The 20,608-nt window shown below is 31.2% G+C and overlaps 1 protein-coding gene across 4 annotated transcripts; it reads left to right on the forward strand.

Annotated features, from left to right (window-relative positions):
• The first annotated feature begins 1,644 nt into the window (after window positions 1–1,644).
• On the forward strand, window positions 1,645–15,093 carry LOC140441388 (uncharacterized). 4 transcript variants are annotated; one of them, XM_072532103.1, is made up of 3 exons: window positions 1,645–1,765; window positions 9,706–9,890; window positions 14,565–15,093. In XM_072532103.1, the coding sequence occupies exons 1-3, from the start codon at window positions 1,754–1,756 to the stop codon at window positions 14,947–14,949; spliced, it is 582 nt and encodes a 193-aa protein (XP_072388204.1). In that variant the 5' UTR covers window positions 1,645–1,753; the 3' UTR covers window positions 14,950–15,093. The 4 variants fall into 4 exon arrangements, 2 of the variants coding, with proteins under 2 accessions (XP_072388204.1, XP_072388201.1); XR_011950990.1 differs by having other exon boundaries at window positions 1,679–1,868; window positions 9,706–9,924; XR_011950992.1 differs by having other exon boundaries at window positions 1,679–1,868; window positions 9,706–9,905.
• The last annotated feature ends 5,515 nt before the right edge of the window (window positions 15,094–20,608 follow it).

Here is a 20,608-nt window from a genome sequence, read left to right on the forward strand (position 1 = left end):
ATAAATAAAAAAATATGTGTTTTACTTACTTTATTTTTATATTTATCTTGATTTTTTTAATTTATTTTTTTTTTAAATTGTTTTAAAGCAGAATATGCAACGGCACACGTTAGGTCATTAAAGGAATCACCGGAAATATTATTAAAATAACCATTTGAACGACTTGAAGGAGAAATCGTCCTGTTGCCATGTATCCCAATGGATACGCTCATATACCACAATATTATTCAAAAGGCTTCAATTCTCTGTTCGATTAGCGTTCGCGATGACCATCAACAAATCTCAAGGCTAGGCAATGTCCGTTTGTGTCTTAGATTAAATCCATGTTTTTCACATGATCAATTATATGTTGCATGGTCAAGTGTTGGTAAACTATCAAATTTATTTATATTAGCAAAAAAACAAATTACCGAAAATATTATGCACCAATTAGCGGTTAATTGAATATTAGTTAATGGGTATAATTTAGAATAATATAATTATTTAAAGTAAAAATCAAACTTTTCATGTCTCTTTCCTGGAACTTAATTTATATAAAAGTTGGCGATAACAAATTTTGTATATAAACTTTAAAATCAAAATTTTTTGGTGGATTATATTTAATTTCTAATATCATAAATTTAATTTTTTTAAAGCTAACCTCTGACAGCTCTTAGATATGAATTTCATGATATCTATTTTATTTTTTTGTTTTCCATTTGCTATTACATTTTACTGGACGTAGTAAAAAATATGGAAATGTAACGCTGAATAAGAAGAGACTGCACATATCGACTACAAAATGAAGAAACCTCGAGTATTTGGGTCACCATATATAATAATAAAACTACAGAAAATGCAAGTTAACATCGAAGGAAGAAGAAATCGGAGTCTCATCAGAATTCCATATACGCGAAATTGGAGAGATTTATTTGTCTGCACCATAATTGTCCTTTGTAAGTTAACGGTAAGTAAGATCAAGATAGACTCAAAGATTTTAAATCTTGGATAAAAATATTAGAATAACAAGAAGAATTACGATAAAATAATTGTTTTTCAGTCATTTTTTCTTTATTTTCTTCACTCTTTTTGATAAGTAAAAATCCTGTTCAAATATTTGATCTTTTGTATTTAATCACACCAGCGTCACCCGATGCCTCTTCGTTATATTGGCTATTTCTTTTAGAATGTTGATACTATTCTATTTTTTTATACCCATGTATTAACAAAATCTATTGGCACTGGGGCATATAGAGCATATGGGCCATTTGCACTTCATCGTAATGGGTCATACAGTTTTCTTGTACACTTTAGTTTTCATGTTTATTTCAAGGTAGCCGAGTGCTACTTTACTAGCTTTCGTAGCTTGGCGTCTTACTTTATTTTATTTATTGTTTGTGTTCAATCTCTATCAAAAGTTAATTAAAAATTATTTTTCTGCCAACTTCCACAATTATATTAGTTTATACATTTTCTTAGAAATAGTCATATTTTCTTTTTTTTGCGTTTTCAGTTGTTATTGTCATATTTTTTATTGTCAGTTAGTGCTTATGTATGCTATAAATTCTCATGCTATTACTTATTCGGAGTCGCTATTTCGAATTGCTAAAATAATGACTGGACTACAAAACAAAAGAAAACAACTAAATCGATAAAAAGATTCAGAAGTTTTTTTAAAAGAGTTTGCTTTTCTGACATTTATTTTATCCAATGATATACTTATACAAACTTTGATATTAGGAACTCAGATTCGATTTATTTTGTATAATACTAAATGTATATGAAGGTAAATACAAATATGTACATAAAAATTTTTACAATATTCGTATGTTTTTGTGAATGTTATGTTAATGAAAATAAACAATGACCCAACTTCATGTATTGCAAACGTAAGTAAATTTATTTATGAATTTTTCAACAGTATGTGAAAACTTTTAAGTTTTGATACCTGGTAATGTTTACGTAAAGTTTGTTTAAAGTTTTTTGCATCGATTTTATTGAAAAGTATAAGTCAATATGTTTTATGCAAATATACAGAATACCTAATTATTTTACTGTGTTGGTTAATTTGCATATAAATTTAACTTTCTAGGTCTCTTATTTAGATTTAAATCAGAACATAGCTTAATTAAAATTAATATTAGATGTTTAAATTCTCAGTTAGCATATTCATTTTATATTTCTGTATTTATATTAGCTAATGCGTCGGCTCGATAATTCTTCTTTATGGACCAGAAGTTTTGGGCCCCAACTAAAAAAATATGGCTATATAAATCTTCTTTCTTTTCGTTTATAGGAGCAATTTTGTTTGTTCATAGGCGGATTTTTGTCTCTATGGAAGATTGTCACACCATCCTTTGCCGATACTTCTTCTACCACTTGATGATTTGTTTCTTGCTATTTTAACAACTCTTGTGTCCGCCATTCTATTCTATTATCTCGCCAATTCATATTAATTTTCATTTCAAATCAAAAATATATGTTTAAAAAATGAAAAACTTTTTTGATATTTGGCTGCTGCGAAAACGCAACACTGGATGGTTAGGATGTGAAAAAATTAAAAATACGTTGTTTTCATTGAGTTAGAATCTATGGAGAGGGCATCACCTGACTAAAAACGACCTCACTTCGGCCATATTGTTAAGATTGTTTTCACACTTTTGACAGATCGTATATGTTTGTTTACGTTTGTTGTTTTTCGAATATTTTTAGTTTTATAATACTTTTATAGAAACTGTAATAATATATTGTGTTAGTGCATAATAATGGTTTCTTGTTCTCAACGTAGTTATAGTAGCAGAACCAATGTTAATAAAAAATCTTCAGGAATAACGTTCTACAGGTTAGTATACAAATATGTAAACAAAGTAATGTCCCGTACTTCAGAGAATAAATTAATAGTTATTTGACTGTATTAATTTATCTTTCTGTATAATATATCGTATTTTTAGTGTTTATTGCGGTATAAATAAATCATAGTTTATTAAAAGTGTATTGCACTTTTTTAGATTATGATTAAATCTTCTGAATAACTAGTCATATTTTTATAGTAGTTTTAATATTATTGAGTCCGGCCATGATCCCACCGCCATATTGGTATCATCGTTAGCCACGCCATACACACGTTAATATGCTCATAGCTTCTCCATAGATTCTAACTCGATGGTTGTTTTGAATGTTTTATTAAATCATATACCAGAGTTTTAAATCAACTGATATTAAAATAATATAAAAAAAATATTCCCTATAACTATGAAATTTAATAAAACATTTTTTATGTCAGACAATCTAACATTTAATACATTTTTTATTGGTTGTTGTGTGACAAAGGACGCATCGGGTTCGTTTTTCTTGGGTATAAATAAGATGGCAAATATTGTCGAATCAAATATCTTGTGTAATGTTGTTTATGGAAAATTAAGATGGACCAGGTCTTCTTGGAGGAGTTCCGAACATCGTCAACAAGGCTTTGGCTATTTCGGGTTATTCAGGAATAATGTGTCTCATTCTACGGTAAATTAACCAAGCATTTTGTATGGAGACGTTAAGACCCCAAATAAATAAAGGCTAATACCATTTCTTGAATCTTATAGTTGTTCTGTAATAGGCAACATCTTGATCCATCCGATCAGTTCCTCCCATATTTTCGTTATAAATTCGAATAGGATGTCGTTATGTTATTTTGATTTTTTTGCTTTAAGGAAAGGAGTATCTGTTCGTTTGATAAACTGGTATCGTTTTATGGTAATTCGATGCCAAAGTAACTATACAGTTGTCATTCCACCTACATAAAATCACTTTATTTTTCTCGTCGTATCAATTTTCGTAATTTCCACATATGGATGTTAAAAAATCAATTAGTTTCATAGAGGTGAAATAGTTATCAGCATATAAGCAATGAGGCATAACCCTATCGCATTAAATTTTAGAAATACGTTGAGCAAACTGCAATATTATTCCACCTCCAGTGCCAAATTCTTTTTTGTATTCATTGGATTTTCCCTTGGCTCCTTGAAAAATATTGAAATCTATGAAGTAACCAGATTTCTGATTTCAACACCTTGATTTATATCCAAAGCGTATGAGCTTGCCTTTTATATGTTGTTTTATACTATGATGCCCATAGTATGGTATCATGGCCTCATCTACGCTAGATTCGGTTTCCTATACAGGGTATTTAGTAAATGATCTGCGGAGAATTTCAAGGTACAGAAAAATTTTATATGTTTTGTCTGAAGGATATATGTTTAGGTTACCGTTAAAATGGAGGAATCTTATAATGGTTTCAAATCGGTTACGACGCATGTTAGTTGAAATCGATATATTTTTAACATCATCAGATTCTTCCCAGTACATGCGTCTTCTTGGATTCGTGCTGTACACAATAACTAGTAATATCCCTATAAAGGCTTTTAACTCGTCTGATCCAAATTCTAAAGTAATACCTTTTTAAAATCATGAATGTGTTGCTTATGTGAGTCCATTTCAAAAGGTAAAAGAAATAATAAATTAGACTTACTCACAATCAATTTAATTTAACTATTCAGACGACCGGTTTCGCTTTCTACAATATGCAAAGCATCTTCAGGTCTCATAAAAGTCATAAAAAGTCATTGTCTCCAAGTAAGAGGTGTGGGGCATTCAAGTCCTTCCCCCTTTTTAAACTTAATGTTTGTTTCGTCCCCCTTTTAAGTGTTTTCTGTGTGTCTTAAATTGTCCTTAATTTTTTAACTTTAAATACTTGACTGTGCAATCATTTGCCATATATATCAATAGAACTTTATCAAAGAAATTTGATAATTACAAGTTTGTACTTTGTACATTTGTACATCTAATCTCATTCATTGTCTTACAACTGTCACCTTCATAAAATAAAATCTCAATAAATAACACACATTTCATAAATATATCTCTAGAATAAATATAAATAACTTTTAAATAACTCAATGGTATGGAACATTACTTTCATCAAACAAACAATTACATTACACCTATCTCTACTTCATTGGATAAAATCTGTCTCCTCAAGAACTTCCCCGTTTACTGTCAAACTATTACAATAGCAGACTTAAGTTCTCCATTCAACAATACAGGATAGTTTGAACCATGTTCTTTCAACCATCAATTAATAGAGTACCGGCATCATTTATTTAACTTTGTATCGAGACCTGAAGATGCTTTGCATATTGTAGAAGGCGAAACCGGTCGTCTGGATAGTTAAATTAAATTGATTGTGAGTAAGTCTAATTTATTATTTCTTTTACCTTTTAATACCTTTTTGTAGAGGAGCAAAACGAAGTGTCTTCTTTACTTCTTCAAGTGCCATCTCATTATAGCTATTCGGACTTTTGAGGCGGATACCACTCTCTCAGATTGCGCAGCCATTCTACGCCTCCCTATGCTTCTCTTTCCTTGGATCTTTCCCTGTATAATGAGTTGGAGCAAGGTGTATTTCTCTCCACTTGGAATATGTCCCAGATATTCCAATTTTCTTGTGTTAATTGTATTTAAAATTATTCTTTACAATATTTGTTAAAAGCTCTTTATTGTAAAAAAGAAATCAAAGATCTGTAAAGGAGTGAGTGGTCGTGAATAAAATGAAGGAGTGTATGTGTGTTCCATCGAGTTTTTTTTTTATGTTCAATATCCAAATAAAGGAAATTTTCATCTGGGAAATTTTCCTGAGTCCATTTCCGTGGTAGAAGAGTTACACTTTTTGCACGAATCTCAGTAGATGCCACTTAAATATTTTAAATTCGTTCATTTTGTTTCTCTATTTCTGTTTTTTATATTGTTTTGTCTATGCTTTGTTCCTCTTTTTGATGAATTACAGCTTCTGATTCCGCATCCCAACATATTTTTGTTTATTTAATATTGACTATTGAATGTTCCTCCACAGTGTTAATCTCCATTATCTTCATCAGTCAATTCAGTGGGGTCAGGAGGTGCTAGAAAAACATCTGCACTGGAAGTCGACTCTATAAGGTTCGACCGAAACGGGTACGACCGAAACTGGTTGAGTCAAGTTGATTTGACATCTTATTTCCACCTTCTAGAACAAAATTCATTTTATGTACTAATAATATGCCTTGTGTTTAGTGTTGCGAAAACGCAACTCTGATAATTGGGCAGTTGTACCAACTAGCACAGATAAAATAATAGCACTTACTTAATAAATACATCTTTTTCAATGATTTAACAATACTTTGCTACCAAAAACCAAATTTTTATCCAGTTAATTTATACACAAACGACTTACTACTAACTATAAACACGTATTTACGTGTCAAAATTAACCTACAACTTTCAATATGCCATCCTTTAACCCTTAATATCCTGAATTATTATATTTTTGAAAAATGATATATTTTATGGTAATTTATTGTTCCTCTAAGTCCTCTAGTTGAGTTTTAGAGCTTATTTTCAAAAAAAAAAGTTAACAAAAAAAAATAACAAGCGGTCACTCTAGGACATACAGGAAGCAAAATAAGAAAAAACACGAAAGCTTTATTAAATTATATATTTAAACAAAAAATATGTTTTACATAGGTATAGAGAATTATTGTGTATGAAACTTCTCATTACAATCAATGCACAACCCCAAATCACACTTTCTACACATGGTTCTAACAACAGAAGTGCAATTTTCAAATGCGCACCGTCGTCTTTTCTTGTGTGAAATATCTTTCCACTTTCCATGCTTTATTCTTTGGGTTTATGCTATTATTTTCTGCTCAATGTACAAATTGCATAATGTACTCGAATCGATTACGCCTCATTGCATTTTTAACAAAACGATGCTCCATGTCTGGTTTTGAATCCCAGTAATATCTCTTTCTTGGTTTTGGATCGTATCCACTAAAAATCAAAATGCCAATAAAGCGTTTCAGTTCTCTAAGTGAGATATGTGGGTCGGCAGCATTTTTGAAAAGAACATAGACTCTAAGTATTGGAATAACGAGCCATCCCAGAATAACTCAAACGATTTAACAAGTGTTAAATTCTCATAATCAGAAAAATTTGGTGTTGGAAAAGTATCCAGACGATTTTGAAAATCACCTCCTTTTAACCAAGAATATGAACATTTTGATGGATCATCTCTAGGTGCGCTGGCTTCAGTGGCGCCAATTCTATCCTTATTTAAAAGTTTTACCTCGTCTTGGACACGAAGTTGTCTCCCTGGCAAATGGTGAAGATCTCCATCATCAATTTCATCTCCAGATTCTTCGTCTGTGAGGACGTTTACTTCTGTGTAGATGGCATCTAAATCTAACTCTACATCCCCGTAAGCTATTTGAAGTGCTTCTTCAAGGGTAAAACCTTCAACCAAAAAATGGAAAAAAAACCCTTAAATGCCAAATAAGAAATACATTCCCATAAAGACGTTTATGTATTACATAAAAACAAAATAGTTTCTTAAAATTCTCTGTTGGTAAATCCCCAGAAGGCAATAATCGTTGTTCCTCAAATCGCCGAGAATATCGTAATATTTATTATATTATAAAAATGTGTGATGACACAGCGACCGTGAAGTTGATACCTGATTCATGATATCTGGTCAATGATCATCGTTATCCAACTGGCAGTTAACAATAATATATAAATCTTAGTAAATAATTCACTGGGAATGAAATCACGTCTTATGTTTATTTTTCCTGAAATACGGTAGTACATTATCCTAGCGTTGCATATATGTAATACTAAACTTTGGGGCTCCCAGAACTAAGTGGTAGTGAAATATTTAAATAAAATTTGAAAGATGTACGTTATGTACCTTTATGTAAAGCTTAACTTACTTTTTGTGCTAAAAATTTGCAAAATAAAAAAATAAATGTACTTACTCTAGATTGATGTCCATTTTTTCTAAATATTTATCGACAGCTTATTTTAAATGTTTACAGGCACAAAATTTTCGCACATTATGTCTGCAAACTAGTAAACATGCATTAGAGAAACTGTCAAATTGCACAATACTTAAACCATCTATGCGATCCTACAACAAGTTTCCTTACAGGGCGCTGTTTAAATTACACAACAATGCGTAACTTATATGTCACGCTGGGATATTAAGGGTTAATAGAAACCTACGTTTGCAACTGTTGTGAAAACGCAACGCTGTGCATTTATGGATTAAAAATAAACGGTCCATTTACCTGACAATTATTGTAACATAGTTTTTAACAATAGTAACATTTACATAGTTTACGCTTGTGATGTCACGAACACTTTTCAGTGTATGTAACATAATAACATCTTAAATAAACCGAAATATTAAGTTGCAATCCTCGTTCATTAAAAGGAGGTAAATTAGATATTAATAGCTATAAGCCCATTAGCTCACTCAACCACTCATACAAGCTCTTTACTCGAATACTGGCAAACAGATTCGAAGTAAAATTCGATTTCTAATAGTCAAAAGAGCAAGAAGGTTTTGTCGTAATTAAAATCAATGTATAAAACATGTTAAATAAATAAACATTGTACGATTTTTACCATTTTTACGATTCTTATGAAATAAATAAAATGTATCACTTTTCCATTAACCGTTCGCTATGATATTTTCATTCTTAAAGCTCAACCTTCAAAACCTATGGCATGAAATTTCGGTTTTGATTTTTGGCAACAAGTGTAAAGCATTTGAAATATACCTATAAAACGCCGAATTTAAACTTTCATTTTACAAACGATTGCACGTTACGGAAAACACTTCCACTAAGACGGCACTTTTGTGAAATGACAGTGAAATTAGTAGCTACAGTAGTATATTTCATGCCACAAGTTTTAAAGACTTTAATCATAAAAATCACGTATTGATCAGTTAATAGAAAAGTGATACACTTTTAAGATCCCAAGAGAATCGAAAAAAATGGCAAAAATCGCGCAACGTTTATTTATTTAACACTTTTAGAGAAACTGACTTTTTTGCGGTAAAATACAAAAATCGTATAATAAAGCTGCAGTCTTTGCCTTTAAAACACTTTTTGATTTTTGTCGATAGGACACTCTGATCAAAAGATATCAAATTTTTACCGTCGAATTGCTACAGATATAATTTCGCCCGTACACGCGTCGATTCAAGCGATATTTTTAGGAGAACGGTTTATTTTACACAACAAGTGCTTAAAAACATTGTTATTTAAAATTGTCTTAGCTACATTTTTTATGTCAAACATTTTTTTCTACGACGCACAGATTCTTGGTAAACTGATTTTTTCCGGTTTTTTTTTTTTACTTCATAATTTTCAAATCAAAATATTCCGAAAACGGTACACAGTATCGAGTTTTACCAAGAGTACCTTTTTCGTGTAAAATTGAATGATGTTTAAGTTTACTTGAAATTTTGATTAATAATTATACTCTTAAAAAAGTTATATTGACTAATACTTAGTACGATCCGTGTAACTAGCGCCCTCTTTGAGAATCAGATATAAAAACAAATTCATGTGAAGTATCAGCTTCCAAAACATATTCGTATAAAATTTCATTACAATGTTGCCAGTAGTTTCGGCAAAATCATAAAAAATGCGTAAAATTTTTTTCTTCAACGCCCTGTATCTTGAAAACGGATGGCGTTACAAAAACTTTTTACTAAGCAAACCCCAATTATTTTTCAGTTTTTTACCTACCCTAGAGACGGGGTTACCTTTTTTTGAAACACCCTGTATACCCATATTAAATAAATGTAAAAATTAAATTAAAATGATTGTAAAAAGTATTTTGTTGTAGGTTTTTATAACCATGGAATCAAAATCATCCGATCCAAAGATATCAGTCAATGTAGGAACGACAGTAGTAATGATACATTGTAATCCAGAAGAAGAACCCGAAATTCGTAGAAAGAGAGGAGGAAGTTTAAAAAGTATATCTAAAAGAAAATCACGGAGTCCCAATCGATTAAGTGGTGGTAATCAGTAAGATATACAAAGGTGTTCACATTTTAAATGGGTATATAAAAAACATCACTAATTTTTTATAGTACTGTAAATGCTTTGCACATATATTAACTGCTACCGGGTGATTAATTTCACTTGTAAAGTCAAACCTGCACAGTAAGAAGCAAAATTGTGAAATAAATTAATTTTTGCGAGAATAGACAAAGCCCAAACAAGTTGACAGTTATTTTTAAACTAGCTGACCCAGGCACGCTTCGCTGTGGCTTCGTTATTACATGATGAATATGTTCCAAGCCCCACGAATCGACCAAATCTGTTCCGAAATGTAGAGGGGAAGTGGCGACAAATTTTTAGCAGCAATGCAAAACCTAATAGTATTATATGGCAAAACAAAGTCATAACAAATGAGTAGCTAAAAGAAATAATATGCCCGTTACATTAAAAGTTTGATTAACTTGATTGCAAGGACTAAAGTGCTATTACTCTTTACAAAAGATATTGTTAAGCAAAAAAATTTTGAATAAAAACCTTTATAAAAAGGTATATAAAAAACCCAGTTGGGCTATGTTGAATTGACAAAACGTTTTCGGAATAAGTATTCCATCATCAGTGTCTAGTTAATACATGGATGTAGCCACTAAATATGTGGGTAAAAACCCTTTAAAAATTATTAAATGAAATTTAGTTTACAATATGTCTAATTTACAGTTAAGATGTTAAAGTTACCGTTGGATTGGTAACATGGCGACATATGACTCTACATTAAGTTGCAAGTCCTGAGACGGTATGTCTACGAGGACTTTGTCAAAGCAACTGAAGTGCTTTTTCTTATAATAGTCTTTTTTTAATATTGCCTTGGAAACGGAAGTCAATCAAATAAATACTAGATTGAATGAAACGAACTGTCTTCAATAGATCGACACAAATTTTGGCATTCGCTGATTATATCGTTATCGTGGGCAGAAATGTGAGAGACATAGTGCAGTGTTTTACAAAGTTTGCAAATGCGGCAAGTGAACTAGGACTTGTTGTTTGTTGCTAAAAACTCTCAAAGTGTTTAACAGCAAATCCAAATTAACAACTATAGCTTTGAACAAGGCAAAGAATTCACATATCTTGGATAGCTACTAAACGCAATAAATACGACAAGCGACGAAGAACAAAACGGATAGAAATGACAAACTGTTCATGCTCTTCAGAAACATCTGAGAAATAAAAACCTACAACATACAGTAACGCTCAACATTTACAAGACCTTAATAAGACGTCGAAGATTGAATTGTTCGGATTTGCTCATCGTCTATGTTTCATTGGCATGTAATGCTGTAGGTCCTTTCACTGTCTTATATATTCTTATCTTAGCCCCTCTAGAAATGTTTTTACTTCTTAATAGACCCTCATTTGCTTGTAGACCCCTATCTTCCATTGTCCCATTTACTTCTTGTCTTTAAGATCTTCTTGCTCTTTCTTTTTCCTGCTGTCATCAATAATTCATTTCTACTACTTTTATTTTGGATGCGTATTTTTTATTTATTAATAACTTGTTTAGGGCAATGATACAACGATTACAAGCCATAATTCTTGTTTAGATTTCTTCTTTCATACTTGGTTTTCTGGTGAATGTCGCTCCTAGGTACTAGAACCTTTTTACTTTTTCGAATTTATTTTTCCATCTGTGATTATTTTAGGTGTTCATGAGTATTCGCATTCTGTTCATTTCATGTATTAAGTATTTTCTTTATTTATGTATATTTCTTTCTTTCTCGCTATCGTTTTTAGTCTTTTTAGTATTACTTTTATTTCTTGTTTACTCCTAGCTATTAGGATAATATTGTTCTGAAGCTATTTTCTTGTGGCATGTTAAAGTAATTACTATTTAAATGGGGATAAGCCACAATTAAAGGTTAAAGTACGTTTATTAACGTTTCAATTTTCACTTCGGAAATCGTTCTCCGAGACGAACGAGTGGAAATTGAAACGCCAATAAACGTACTTTCACCTTTAGTTGTGGCTTATTCCTATTTAAATGGTAGTTATTAGGATAACAATTATAACAATTTCAAGAAGAATACTGAACAACTGTGATAACAGTGAGTCCCCTTCTAAATTCCCCACGATATTTCTCTATATCATTAAGTATTTTTTGTGAGTTCCTAGTTTTTATATGTACTGCAAATATTTTATATTTAACATTTAGTATCGCTGTTTCCCTGTATTTATTGCATAAACTGTTGCTGCCTTTTTTATGAATTGGGCGCAGTGTCTTCAGTACATTTTTTATGTATGTATGTGTTGTTATTTCCATATTTTTTTTTAGCAACTATTACAAATGCTTAATTAGCACTGGTCATCCAACATTTCAGCTGTTACCTCATCTTTTCCTGGGCTCTTATTTTTCTTTAGTTTCTCTATTATTTATTTTTCAATAGGTGGTCTTTCCTTTGTTCTGGGTATTCTGTTGTGGGTTTTTATTCAATTTAATATTTCCATTTTCTGTAATATAACCTCATTCTCTAGTAACTATTCTTTTATATTTACTTTGTTCTTCTTCTGACAGTAGTCTAAAAGGTTTAGTTACTTTTTTTTCCGTTTCTTTTTAAGAACTGCTGCTCTATAAGCTGCTCCATTTGTATTCCGAGTATAAAGTAATATGTATCTGCATCTAGTCCTCTGTATCCTCTTATGTTGTTTATACATTTTCCATATATTTTTCAACAAGCACATGATCTATTTGTTTTACGATTTTCCCATCTGGCGATCTCCACGTTCCTTTCTTTTGCGAAAATTATTAAAAAGTGATATTTTCGTATGTCACTTCATGCAGACTATTTTTTTTTTATGTTTGGTACGTATATTTCTTCTTTCCCTCATTTTGCATTAGCATCACCTAGTACTATGTTTAGATCGTATTTGGGAATATTTTCAAGTTTCGTTCTTTGTAGTGCTACTATTTCGTATTTATATTTTTTGCATTCGTTGACTAGGTGTTTTAATTTTCCTTCCCCGTAAGTTCTTCGTTTATGTCGTTAAAAACATAACTTTGAATTATACCGGCTATACAAAGATATTGTTAAATTTATTAAAGTGCATAGACTAAGATGGACTGGACATTCTCAACCCCAGAAGGTATAAGAAGTAAAGAACGACCACGTAGAAGATAAAATATGTTGATGATGTAGAGGAAGACCTCAAGGGTCTAAGGGTCAGAAGATAAAGGGAAACATTGTGATAATTAAAAACTGATTAATAAAGAGTCAAGGTTGAAAATGATGGAGAAGATTATGAGTGGCCTATGTCCAGTAGTAGTTTATAAAGAGCTGAATATATTGGATTTTTTAACAGAAGCTGATCACCCTCGTGTTTATTTTATAATACATTTGTTACATTTTCATTTTCTTCACAATTGAATACTTTTTGGAAATAATCTTTTCATTCATCATTTTTTGAAGTTATACTTCTATACGCGCGCTCCACGTTGGAAATTTGTATGGGAGTGAATCTGTGAAATCATTACATATGTAAGATAATGAGTAAGAGAGAGACAGAAGATATATTTTCTCTCTCTTCCTCTCTCGAATATAAAAATGTTCCTTTTGTATATATAATTTAATATTATATATATATTATATAAAGATATATATACATATAATATTATATATTATAATATTATATGTATATAATATATAATATATAATATAATATATATAATTATTAATAAAATATTTATTAATATTATTATTTATGTCATATGTTTTGTACTATTTATTAAATGTTCATAATTATATTAGTCTTTTATATTTCAAAATAATAATCTCAATAAATCACTGTATGATCCAGATCTGTCAATTTTGAAATACGTTTGTGTCATGTCCTCGGTAGTATAGTAGTCAGTATCCTCGCCTGTCACGCGGGAGACCGGGGTTTGATTCCCAGTCGGGGAGGACTTTTTTATTAATATCATTACATGGTAAATTAAACATATATGCGTAAGTAGAAAAGTTATGTATATTATTGTCATTTTTAAATACTTATGAATATTGCATTTTAATTTGTATTGTATTATTATATTGAATTATGTTGCACTATATTGTAGTGTATTTTTTATGTATATTATTGTCATTAGGAAATACTTATAAATATTGCATTTTAATTTGTATTGTATTATTATATTGAATTATGTTGCAGTGTATTGTATTGTATTTTTATATTAATAACAAAATAACCAGTGAATTTTACTGCAGAGTATGCAGAGAGTAAAATTTTTGCATTTAACTCCTTTCATACATATATAAAAATAAAAATATACAATTTCATCAAAATATTAATTCAATCCTTCATTTACTATACTTCTGTTACAGGTGAAAAATTGTTTATTAATTGTTAGTAAGTTGTTATTAATTCTGTTTCTCTTTCTGCTATATCTTACCTATAGCATTACATATGTAATGATTGTGCAGATTGACTCCCAAATAAATTTGTAACGGCGAATACATGTATAGAAGTGTAACTTCCACCGGCAGTCCCACTGGACTGCCACACCCGTTTTTTTTTTTTTTGTTTTAACTTTTTTATCCTTAGCCAATGATCAATGGTAGTAAATCTATTCTTAAAGACACTTATATTGTACAAACATTATTACTTTATTTTAAATTAAACAAAATTATTTAAAGAATAAATTTATGTATGTTGTAGAAATTTATCATCTCCTTCGAGTACGTCAGAAGATATTTCGCCAAAACTAACACTAAAAAATACTAGTATTAACATGGAAGAAATTCGCATAGTTGAAGATGACAGACCAACTGAAAATTCCGCCTCAGGTAGCCCTATCGCTACCTACCAAAATCCTGCTTTTGAGCACTCAATAGAATCTTTGAATGGAATTGGTAGATTAAGAAGACAAATTAGTTACACCAACACTATCGATTCAGATGGTACTTTGGCTTGTTTAGAATGTATTCCTGCCAAGTTTAGACAAAGGGACCACATAACGTTCTTGTTCGCTTTAATTGCTTTGCCCATAGTTATTGCTTTAGTATTTCTATTTTCTAATAAGGAAAATAAGCGAAGTCGTTAACAGTTGACGTATTTTATCAAAATTCTGATAAAAGTATTTATCAGAATGTTGAAATTAATGACATTTTAACTTTTATTCTTAGAAAACAAGAGATTTACTTAAAGCATAGTGTGTGTAATTGGTCGTTCAGAAAGTAAAGATCGTTTTGGCATAAAAAATGGAAAACAAAAAATATCACCATAAAATTTTATTTACAAAGTCTGCAAGTATTTACAAAGTCATTTAATGTAGTTGCCTTGGTTATCAAGGCATTTATTGTATTGTGTAATCAGTTTTTCTATGCCTGTGTTGTCTTTCACCGCCAAACGTCTGAACCAGGAAACCACTCTAGTTTTGAGCTCTTCGTCGATTTTAAACTCCTTTCCAGCTAAGAATTCCTTTAATTTTGGAAGCAGATGATAATCGGAAGGCGCGAGTTCTGGGGGGTAGAAAGAAAGCTCCTAAATTTTCCAGTGTAGACGTTGAAGTTCTTGCCGATGCATAGGTCCGAGCACTGTCGTGAATCAGAAACACCTTTGTCAACAACATGCCATGTCATTTATTATTTATTTATTGGCCGTTTTAATCTTTAAAGAGAATAGACTTCCGAATCTATTCTGATTTAGACCTAGGTATAAACTTTACATTTTTAAACCATTGTTGTCTAAAAGTTAAACCCAAAAAACAGTTGCCATCAGTTTTCTTTTGTTCATATTGGGATTTTCTTCTTTGGATTTTGGGGCCGAGTTTGCATGATGCCACTTCATATATTGTCGCTGTGTTTCAGGAGTTTTTTAATAAAGTCTTATCTCCCGTTGCAACGCAGTCGAAAAATTTGTCCCCATTACTTTCATAATGGATCAAGAACTCAATGGCTGCGTTAGTAGACTTCGGTAGACTTATTGACTTCTGTCAGAACCTTTGGTACCTATCGACTGTACATTTTTTTATAGCTAAGGTATATATTTTATGCAAGAGAGATTTCTTTTTCACAAAAAATTTGTGAAAAAGAATCATGCAATGTGGTTAAAGTGAATCGTCGGTTTTTCTGAATATTGTCGTCAACGTTTTGCTTCAACTCCTTCGTCACGCCCCCCGCTCCATTCTTCATCATGCACACTGGTTCTTCTTTCGTTGAAGACAATGCACCATTTTTTCACTGAAGATTCATTCATTATATGTTCACCATAAACAGCCTTTATTTGCCTATAAATGTCAATTAGGAGAACATTTTGCGCATTCAAAAGCCGAATCAATCTGGGTACTTTATGTTTGGCGGGATTTTCAATAGTAGCCCTTAATTCAAAATATTTTATAACAAAGACGCGTGACCACCAAGTAACAAGACTGTTCACACTGATACGGCAGACAGGGGTAAATAGCGCGAACAAAGTCGGGCGTGATGCTTAATCGTTCTTTACTTTCTCGATGACCAGAGTAGTTTGAGCTACTTTTTTAAATTGTATATTATTTACAAGATTTTATGGAATGACAACGGATACAAAAAGTATTTTTAGCGTTTAATGAATAATGGTACACAAAACCAAACAAATAGTGAAGGAGGAGTAGTAAATTAACAAATTTCTGTTGAAATTTTTTTGGTAATAGTACTAGTTGCAATAGGTTATTAATTTATGATTAGTTTTTAAGGAAGTGAGCATAAATAAAATACCATTTTATACCATGATTTTTGTTTTATTTTGTACCCCTATCTAAATATGTATTTACCACTATGTATCTTGATATAAGAGGGTCTAACGGCCGGTTAAGATAGTAAAAAATCCCCCAGCTATATCTTAAAAATAATAATACCATGTTGTTCTATATACAAAGAATCCGACCAAACAAATTTTTAAAACCCTAGACCCAAACGTAACCTCAAAAAAAATTAAAAAGTGTTTTTTTCGTTTTTTGACAATATCTTCGGTTCTGATCATTGTAGAAATTCATTCTCTTTTTTAATTTATGGAATATTTTATTGTCTAATATCATGGTATTTTTTACAAGATGTTTGGCGGAAAATTAAAATTTTTGAACGCTTTTCAAATTTTTAAAATTTGTTTAAAAAAAACTGTCTCGAACGCCACTCCAAAAAAAATATATGCAATTGGTTAAATGTCAAATTATCTTCATGATTTTTTTTAGATTTATAGGTAATGCATCATGGTCAAACATACCCACAGAAATTAAAACGTGTTTTTTATCTTCGATTCTAATCATTGTACCTTGTGGCGTGTTGGTAAAAATATTATCCTATGTATTGTACGAATATATTAGTTACCGAGTACAATTTAATTAAAAGTTTTGGTTTATTTCCACTTTTATTTTAAATACATTTTATTTTCAGTAACAAAAATAAATATAACCAACAGAAAAAGCTTGCAGGAAATACATTAATTTTATTATAACAATTTTGTTTATTCCACTCTGTGAGTTTTAATATATTTATTGGTTTTTATAGAGAATATTTCTGTCCCTTTCATTTTATTAAAGTAGCTACATAATATAATTAATTTAGGTATATATTGTATAAATATATATATATATATATATATATATATATATATATATATATATATATAACTACAGATACAATTTTTATTTAGATTGACTATAATGCATTTAATTCTACATTAGAGTTTTGTTAGCTCTTTTTCATAACAATTAAATTCTTTTGTTTATTATTTTATATTTTTTGTTACTCTCTGATTGTAAGTAACTATGGTTTTATTATTCTGGCAGTCAGTTTTTATAATGGATTAACTAAATTATAGCTAGCAACTAAATTACAGCCGAGTATGTTCTCATGAGTATGAGCATAAAGTATAAGGTTGTACTCAATTTCATATGAACAAAAATATTTTGATGTAATGAGTTTCTGCTCACAATACATAAGGTAAATATTCTCTATTTATTTTTTAAACTTGTCAGAGCCTGTTTGATAGCGTTCGGCATAATCTTGTATGGCCTTTTATTTAACCCGCGATCGGTACCGCTTATGAATCTCCCGCGGTAAGTACCGTGTTAGATTTTATCTAACATAATAATGTTGTTCCCTTTTTTAAGGTATTTGATAATTGACAGTATTTTTCATAGTTTATATTGTTATTTTATTTATGTATTTAACCCTTAAATGCCCAATCGGGGTCACTATGGGACCCCAGACATACATTTTTGGCTATAATATCTTTATTTGAAACATTTGGCAACCGCGCAATCAGGTATTTGTGTGGACGTGTCTCCTACGTTTTCTGTTAGTATACCACGAACATTCGTGAGGTGCAGTGGTCTGTAAGAGAGATTTAGATAAGTGGGGTCTCGCTGTGACCCCGATTGGGCATTTAGAGGCACCAGAATATTTTTATTATTTTTAACATTTTTCGTCAGTTTACATTGAAAAATGGACCGTAAGAGAATGAAAATGACAATAAGCGACCAAGAACATGAAAAAATTATCCGAAATATAGAAGAAGGGATATCAGACTCCGATTTCGACTATGAGATTACCGACGAATCAGATAGCGAAGAGCAAGATGTTTTTGAGGAAAATGTTTCGGAAACTGAGGACAATTTAGAAGTCAACAGTGACGAGGAATCAGATGCAGAACCTACCGAAGTGGACGATAATATTAGTGAGGTTAGTGGTTCAACATATACATCCAAATCTGGAATGCAGTGGAATAGCCTACCTTTCGTGAGATCCAAGAGGCAACAAAAAAATATTATAAATGTACATCCAGGCTTAACAGACTATAGTAAAAATTCCAACACGTTTTTGGACTATTTCAATTTATTTTTGACCGAAGAGATGAAGAATGTCATATGCCTTCATAATAATGAAGAAGCTGTTAGGCGTTATCAAGAGTGGAACGAAAAACATCCGAATAACAAAAAAGAGTGGACGGTACTTACCAACAATGAACTGGATAGCTTTTTAGAAGCACTTATCAAAGCTGGTGCTTTAAGGTGTGGGAAAGAATCGACACGAGAGATATGGTCTACAGACACCTCAATACGCCGGTCATTTTTTACAGCCGCATTCGCTAGGAACCGATTTGAAGAATTATCGAGTTTCTTGAGGTTTGATGACAAAGTGACCAGGGTGGAGCGGAAGGAACAGGATAAGTTAGCGGCGATACGAGTAATTTGGGACATGTTCGTCTCTAACTGTGACAAAGCCTTTGAACCATACGAACATATAACCGTTGACGAACAGTTAGTGAGTTTTAGAGGAAAGTGTCCTTTTAGACAATATATAAAATCAAAACCTTGCCGCTATGGGATAAAAATTTGGGCTGCCGCGGATGTTAAAACATCTTATTTATCAAAACTTCAGGTGTACCTTGGAAAACTACCAGGTGGTAGAATAGAGAAAAATCAGGGATTTCGTGTTGTGAAAGATCTGGTGGAACCATATCATGGCAGTTGGAGAGGAATTACAACTGACAACTTTTTTACCAGTGTTCCTCTTGCTCAATATCTTTTATCTAAAAACCTTACTTTACTTGGGACCGTCCGCAAAAATAAACCTGATACACCACCACAACTAAGTTTGACAAAAAGACCTGCGGAGTCGTCAATATTTGCTTTTACTAAAGAATTAGCTATGGTTTCGTACATACCTAAAATACACAGGATGGTACATCTTCTTTCAAGTCAACACGATAGTGATATAATTTGTCAAGACTCTTAAAACAAACCCTTGATGATTTTAGACTATAATAATACCAAGGGTGGTGTTGATAATGCCGACAAACTGATTAGGGAATATTCCTGTAAAAGAAGAACTGCTCGTTGGCCATTCAGGCTCTTTATGAATATTATAGACATATGTGCACTAAATGCCTATATTTTATACATTGAAAAAAATCCTGATTGGAAGAAAAATAATTTTTCACGAAGACGTATTTTCCTGTTACAATTAGGGGCTGAGCTTGCTCGAAACAACTTGGAAAAAAGAGCGAAATATATAAAACATAAAGCCTATGTAAAATCTGCTCTAAAAGATTGTGGCATACCAATGGTAAACCCAACTACCGAAGTTGCAACTCAATCCGTCCATTCAGCTAAGAAACGTGCTCGTTGTTACCAGTGTCCGCGAAACTGTGACAGAAAAGTGAATACCGTTTGCTCTTTTTGCAAAAAATTTATATGCCAGGTGCACAGAAAAGAAGAAAAAACTATTGTATGTAAAAATTGCAACTAAAAGTTATATGCTTATATTATTATTTAATTTTAATTTTGTTCGAATTGAAAATAATTTGTTTCTAGAAAAGCCGTTAATTTTGTATGAAAAATAAATAAAAATTATTCAAATATGCTTAAAATTATTTTTAACCGTGTTTTCCTTTTAGTCAGTGCTAAATGACGTTACTAAATTGAAAATTTTAGTGGGGTCCCTAGGAGACCCCACATGGGCATTTATGGTTATTTTCATATCACGGGCATTTAAGGGTTAATATATTTATTGTAAAATTGAACGACTGGTTTGATTTAGTATAACTGTTGCAAATGACAAATGTATGCAATTTTTTTAACGGATTTAATAAAGAACTGTTTACAACCAAAAAAATTAACAACAAAAAATAACAAGGTATTAATTTAGGAATCTTCTCCTCTGTTATACAGTCAGCGCAAGTCAAAACTGTTTCTACAATATGATCTTTACATACGGATTTCA

This window comes from Diabrotica undecimpunctata, chromosome 1 (assembly GCF_040954645.1).
Source record: "Diabrotica undecimpunctata isolate CICGRU chromosome 1, icDiaUnde3, whole genome shotgun sequence".
NCBI lineage: Eukaryota > Metazoa > Arthropoda > Insecta > Coleoptera > Chrysomelidae > Diabrotica > Diabrotica undecimpunctata.